The sequence below is a fragment of the Opisthorchis viverrini genome (assembly GCF_000715545.1).
Source record: "Opisthorchis viverrini unplaced genomic scaffold opera_v5_26, whole genome shotgun sequence".
Lineage (NCBI taxonomy): Eukaryota > Metazoa > Platyhelminthes > Trematoda > Opisthorchiida > Opisthorchiidae > Opisthorchis > Opisthorchis viverrini.
The window spans coordinates 1,139,944-1,147,056 of record NW_008751683.1 but is presented as its reverse complement, the minus strand read 5'-3'; the positions used below and the strand labels follow the sequence as shown (position 1 = coordinate 1,147,056).

General features: G+C 43.1%; 1 protein-coding gene across 1 annotated transcript in view; it reads left to right on the top strand.

Moving 5' to 3' along the window:
- T265_02272 (hypothetical protein) overlaps positions 1-7,113 on the top strand; it is a gene marked incomplete at both ends in the record, with an annotated part of 22,269 nt that overhangs the window by 9,159 nt on the left and 5,997 nt on the right. Inside the window, 3 exons of the mRNA XM_009166476.1 lie at positions 3,837-3,905; positions 6,253-6,480; positions 6,720-7,085. Coding sequence (XP_009164740.1) covers positions 3,837-3,905; positions 6,253-6,480; positions 6,720-7,085 — 663 coding nt within the window. The remainder of the gene's footprint in view (positions 1-3,836; positions 3,906-6,252; positions 6,481-6,719; positions 7,086-7,113) is intronic.

Sequence of the window (7,113 nt, the reverse complement as noted above, 5' to 3'; positions counted from 1 at the left end):
TGAACACTGATGTCATGCTGTCGATGATGATGATGATTGGATTCAGGTGTCAATCAGGCTAGAAAATGGTTTCATAGAAGCTTATGGGAGCCTGCAAACTAATTGTGGCTAAAAGAAATGAAATGCACCTCAAGAACTATTTGGGTTATTCGTGCTGCTGAACACTAACCCGCTTGAAATTTCAAATGACTCCATACGCGAAATTTGGAGGTAACTTTATTTGTTCCTCAGTCTTCATTCTAGTTCGACTCCTGTTTCCTCTATCCCAATAATATGACCTCTTCTCTCAGTCACGATCGAGCGTCCGATTTGCACACCGTGGCAGCCTATTGAGCCCCCATCTAGGTCTGGCTGAAACATACTGTCCCACATATGCGAAGATTTTGTGTTTTTATTCATCACAGATATAACAAGAAGAAAGGGGATAAGGAAGTATATACCAACTGTGGAAGGACTGAAACGAACTGAAGATCACTGGATTTTCGAACCGGTGGGCAACCCTATCCAATTTCCTATACCTAATAAAACAGCCGAGGCCACACTCTTTGTTCAGAGAAAACTACGTACATTCAATTCGCGAAATACACTTATTTGCAGATTGACTCGGTGTTAACGGAAGACTCAACTCAATGCAGCCTAATCTCGTTTACTGTATGCGCTTCACACGGACCACATCCTGTTCGATATTCTACATATCGCAGTATGTTTCCTCTAGAGAACACTACTAATGAGGTTGGTGAGGACTCTTCGAATGCCCGCGACGAGAAAATTTGTATACGTCTACCGCGATGTATCGAATACCATATAAATTGAAACATGGGGAGGCCTTTGTGCCGCACATTCAGCTGGAGTAAGCAGTAGATTTCGCTGGGATTCAGTGAAGTCCCCCGTTAAAACCAAATCGACTCCAGTTTAATGTCTTTCGCGAGTGTGTTCAAATAGAACATAGGGTTCGTAAAAACTTGGGGATTGGGTCTACTTATTAAACCTCAAGAAAAGCGGTCCTAATTTGGTTTAGACGTGCCATCTGATAATTGCAAAAGATGTGCATTTTTAGCTGACCTTTAGATGGGAAGACAATCGTGTGCAGTTGGAATAGACATCTCAACCGATATCGCTTTTTGATGTACGGTCACTCGGTCTTCTTGTCCCATTTCTCCTTGTTCTGCCTTAAAGAAAATCGGGATGGGGTTCGAATATCCATGGTATTCAGTTCGTAAATAATTGCGTGAGAACGGAAATTGCAAAGATATTTAATACTTCGGAATACTGTATTTAATCGGTATTACATCCCGCAGAGGGCTTGCCTTCAAGGGTGGATGCAATGAATATCACCGACTTTTTTCCGCAACATCTCATATGCTGCCGAATATGCAAAACACTAAAAGCAACGGGATCATCGCTCAGGTGACTGCCACCAATATTTACTGCCAAAGAGGCACAGAAATATTAAATTGTGTCTAAAGTCCGTAGTCCACACGACAATTCGCCAATGAGTTGAATGTTTCGAGGGACTTTGAAGAAGGAGAACTATTGTCCTTGTCAACCAATTTGAATTCAAGTACTTGAAGCTGTTTTGTTGAGCTTTGCTTGAACCACTTCCGCCTTCTTCACAGGGACGCCACATCTTCGAATGGTCTCAAACGTGCATTTGAATTTTACAGGTAGTTTAGACCCAAAAATTTGTGGCCTGCATGTAGCTCATAGATCTCAGCTCTTAACCAACAGAAATAACGCTGAGTGCACGTTGAACTAACCTGAGATGGTTGTTGCCCCATATTTCAATAAACTGTCGTCAGAACTCGTCAATGGCAAGACCGGCGCAGAGCATATTCTGCGAAAAAAACTGACATCAGTCAATATTCTCGTTAATGTCTCCAAGAAATTATTTCCGCCATAATCCGGTTTGAATCCACTAAAAGTGACTTTGGGGACTACGCGTGAATAGGATCAGCATCCTACTTTTATCGCTTGAAAATTACGACTGCGAGAATACATTGTTCCGTGAAGACGACCGTAGAATCGATATTTCTTCGTATTAGTCTAAGGTAATTTGAGCAGAGTGTGTAATTTTTAGCCTACTTTCTACTGTGTTCCCTTCAACATATCTGATTTCCATTGAGCATCATGAAACAACTTCGTCATTTTTCTGAGTCTTAACGAACTCGAAGTTTCCGGAGCTTTTGTACATAAGTTATTCGAAGTTTTGGACAACTCCATAGTCGTTTTCAGTGTCATTAACCCGAGTTATCTATTTGTGTTGTCTAGCTAATCGTAATTGCATGCTTCATGTACGTTTCCAATCAGAAATGACCGGTACTCCGTTCGAACTACACCATTTTGTTGCTGAATGCTAGAGGCAGTAAAACAAAGTTACATCATTTATGTGGCTAGCTCTGTTTATCGTAGTTTGCCAGATTTACCACAAGCAGGTGGCAGGGTGCGTTAGTCAGCTGCTGTTAGCTGGTTTTTAACAACCGAACGGAAAGGCACAGCGTCCTTATCCTCGTCAAGCATTTGACGTAGAATGCTACAATCCTGTTTGGTCTTCTGATTGGCAGCTGCTCATACAGAAGGTCTGCGATTTGCAGGATGTTCCCCTTCTAGAGCGACCCCTCCCCAGTGAAATTTTTCGTAGAAATTTACAAATTTGATACAAGACCCAAATTTTTTGGGAACTGCTTTTCCAACTTCTCGGCTACCTCCCTTAAAACGACCGCCATTGCGTTGGTTAAAAGCTATTTATCAATTCTCGTTCGACCTCCATTTGACTGTTTATTCCGACTGGACGTAGGTCTGTTAGATTTTCACGGCATGACAGAGCGTTGTAACGATCTTTTTCGGTCGTTATGGGAACTTATGCAACTGGATGACTACGGGTTTCAGTTATCCATCTTCCCATGAAGTCAGTTCAAGCCCAACTGAGCAAAGAAGTGCGGTTGTGTCATATCTGTTGATGTTGAGCACAAGCAAGGATGGCTGTCATTGAATGAAATTTCGAGCAGTTGCCGGATTTTACTAGAATCTCAAAATGAAGTTATTCTATGATTATCTGAGGGCTGTCAAAGAGTTTTCAGCAACCTTACCAGTAGTATGTTGCGTCTTCTTTAGGGTTCATTAATTAAGGATAAGTTACATTGTTTGGATCACTAAAACCACCGGGGGAATGTTGAAACGGATAAAATTGTCTATCCACTTGTAGAAATTACCTTACTGGGCGGGGACAGACAGCTGTGTTTAAAAATGGTGAGGCTGTCAAAAAAGTTTAGGAACAAGGAACTCGTGCTTAACTACTGCGTATTCGTGAACATGCGTGTCCCGACAACGGATAGAAGCAGCGATGGGTACTATCGTTCTCAAAATCCAATAACTGTCAAGAGGAGAATGCCTCCATTCTGGATCGACATTTACATAGAATTGAGCATTTCATCTTTGGCGATAGAAAAACAGTCGGATAGCTTCTGTGTGGCTTACTGACCCGAAATCACTCCTGATATTTTCCAACGTAAGGTACAATGCCCGGATGGCATCTAGTTGCACAAATGCACAACTGCTACTCACTGTTGCGCGTTGCCTGTACACTCGAATAGGGTTCTGAGCTCAGCAGGCGTTTCACTTTCGTATTGCCATGCAGCACTTAGCCGTGTTTCTTTTCTTTGTATGAGCTGTGTGGTTCTGTTGCTCATTTTTACTTTGCTATGCAATCTATATACTCAGCTGATTGTCTGATCGATCGTCATCGGCATGCTCATATGACGGTTTGCACTCTAATTTACAGATGTGGGTCGCTATGGAATTCTCACTGACAGTGCATCCTGCTGTCGTTTTTGTTTCAGAGTGAAGCCGATCGTGTTCTGGTGTACCTCGTCCTCTACACTTTAGACTGCCTGAAGAAGATTCAGAAGGTATGGTTTGGCAGTGTTCCCTCTTCCATCGATAGCTTGATTTGGTTTGATTTACTCCACTATCTTCAGCAACCCCGCTGTACATTAAACTAGAATATGGGCTAAGTGTTATGCTAACTGTATACTTGGTTCACCACTCCATACATAGTATGAACAGTGGACCTTACAAACTTCCGCACAGAATCATCATAATTGTGGCTTGTTACCGGATGAATTGTGGGCGAGTCGCATCGACGAGCCTACTGGTTAGGAGAAACAGTAATCTGGCCACTTAGTGAACAATCTGGAAGCAGTCAATTGAAGTTTATTCGATTCTTTTGTAAGTGTTCAGTTTTGATGTTTTTTCTATTGACCTTAAATAGTGCTGGTATTCGGAAATCCAAGACGGAGGTATAAACACACTCTCACTTGTGCATCAAAGTGAACCCCACTAAGGACGCAACATTGGATCAATTTTTGAATATGGAAATTAGTTTACAGTTTCCGGCTCTGTCAGGCACGGTATACTTTGTTCGTTAGCTCGAAAAAGCTCGGCGATTGAGGCGCGAAACTACTGACCGAGACGTCTATGGTCCAAACCTGACCCTGACCTTTCGATTAGCTGGATAACGTGGCAGTACCTTAAGCCTTTTACCTTCCAGTTTCACGGTAGCTGCGCGCCAGGATAGAAGCGTGACGCCCGGAAAGGTACAAGCGGTCCGCTTCACCACGTCGGTGAATATATTGTTTGAAGTAATACGAGTTGAGCTGTTCTGAGCCATGTTTTCACCCCGGCGAGCAACGATATCAGAAGTGCCTTGTACTTTCCTAAATTAGGATTAGTGGATTCGTGATTTGTGACATCTGCGTCTGAAGTTTTTATGCTCCCCATGGGAAGCGAAGTCGGCTGTGAGTCAGGTGTTAAACATTGACATACGGTTCTGGTAGGTTTGGTCCATACAGAGAATCAAATATGGCGGGCTATATGGCGGGTTTCCACCCAAAAAAGGGTAAAGTTCGAGGAAGAGTGAGAAATCTGGTCTCGGATAACCCCAGGGGCCGCAGCCGAACCACTGTACATTTATTGGGTCACTCAATGTTCATCCGTCCTGTCTTCTTTGACAACAACGAACGTAAAAATCAGTTATTGGCTTTTGATCAATTGGTAAAAATTGTGGTATTGATTGTTAGGACGATGGTGTAGATGTTCAAGACCCATGGTAATACTCCTTTAAAACCCCAAATCCATGAATTGGTGTGACCGACAATTATTTATGTGGACCATCCGGTTACTTACTAGTATTCATATTGTTTCAACTGATCAACAGGACCTCACCTTTGGCGATTCCTTAACTTGTCCGAATTATTCAGATCACATAGAAGATCAGATAACAGTTATCTTCGAACTATGTTCCCCACTGTTTGCAAGTCGGTTAGCTACTGTTCATTCGCTATTTTCTGTGAACTTGTTTGGTGTAGTGGGTGCTGTTTATCAAAAACCTCACGTGTGGCCCATAACCTCGTCTTTCAGCTGCTAGACACGTTTCCTGTGGATAGTTAGCACGGAACCCAAAGAAACCCCTGGATTCCCGTATCTGGACAACGGTCTTCAGTGCAGAGCGATCAGTATCATTCATACTGAATTATTGCAGTATTCTCCATTGTAGCCTGGTACGCGGTTTTCAAGCAAACGTTTAGCTGATGTTGAGATACTGCCAGGCTACTCAAGCACAGCATTTGAAAATTCAAAGTGCAGTAGAACTACACATTTTGTTGGTAGCCCAGCTGATAACATGTCGAGCTTGAGTTTCGATGTCCTGGGTGCGTCCATTCCTAAGTTTTAAGTTGGTTAGTCTGGAAATAAACTGGCAAGTCGAACACTATTGACATCTGTTGGCAGTCATGTCTGGCAGTGGCTCCAACCAAGCAGAGGAAGGATCACATGGATTTCATCCTGAAAGACGAGCTGCAATTATACCTCTGTAGTCTGTTCATTTCTTTCGATAAAAAGCTTTTTCAGCAACGGTCTTGATACAAACTTATGTCTATTTCGAGTTGACCTCATTCCGAAAGAGATCGTTCTTGTGACATTTGTACAGCTTAATCGGGTCGCACATGACTGAGACTTTGAACACCGCGTTTTATCATCTCAAACTTGTTAGTTCGTTGCTTGGATGACAAACAAGCCTTAAGAACTCTACTGATGCTCGCCTGAGTCGTAGCTTGTTAAAGGTTCTGCATTCTTACAGAAGCTTATCTCTGAATTGTCTTAGAGCTTAAAGGTTCAAGTAGTGATAATGTTAGTTGTGTTACTGGCAGAAATCACGTTTGTTTGTTAAGGAACTTTCCATCGTATTTTTTATCCAAGTGTCCGAACAAAATTGTGGCAACCAAGGAACTCGCTTCACTGGCACTCGCTCGGTTTGATATTCCTGGTGATCCGGGATTCCCGCGGGAATTGAATAGCCTGTATGCGAAACCGAAAAACCAAAGCGAATCAGATACCATGAGGAACTACATAACCCAACTCCGTCAAGAACTCGGTTCTCGCTTGGTTGAGCTGGTATACCCTGGTGACAACTGCCCACCCAGCAAGGTAAGCCCCAGCGGGACAACTGTAGTAGGATATCTAATGTTCATATTTAAACATGTGATATCAGACAAATCGAATGACTACGAGCGCTTTAAGCGATGGAGGACAATACTTTTACGCCGTGTTCCATTTCGGTAGTTAGTTTCAGGGCACATTGACTCGGTATTGTGATAGCTTCCGGACGTGTGAGAGTGTACGGAGAGCTCTCCAAAAGCTTCCGCACACAAAGCGGTGTCCGTCAGGGATGCCCACTCTCTCCATTCCCTTTTAACTTTGTGATCGATGAAATAATGAGACGAACGCTGGAGTGTCTTCAAAACCCTGGTGTTCAAATAGCCTGCGAAGAAAACCTTGTCTATCTGGAATATGCAGACGACATCGTTCTCATGTTCGAAGAGGAGGAGAAGGCGCAAGTATTCTTGGATGAACTGACCAAAGTCATCCCGTCCTTTGGTTTGCACTTTGCACCCACAAAGTGTAAGGTCATGCTTGTGGACGTGCAGTCACTGAACACGCCACTTACGATCCAGGGAGAGGCACTGGAAGTTGTGGAGCGTTTTACGTATCTTGGAAGTTGTATTAGTTCTGACTGTAGTGTGACAGATGAGGTGAATGCACGAATCTGCAAGGCTCAGG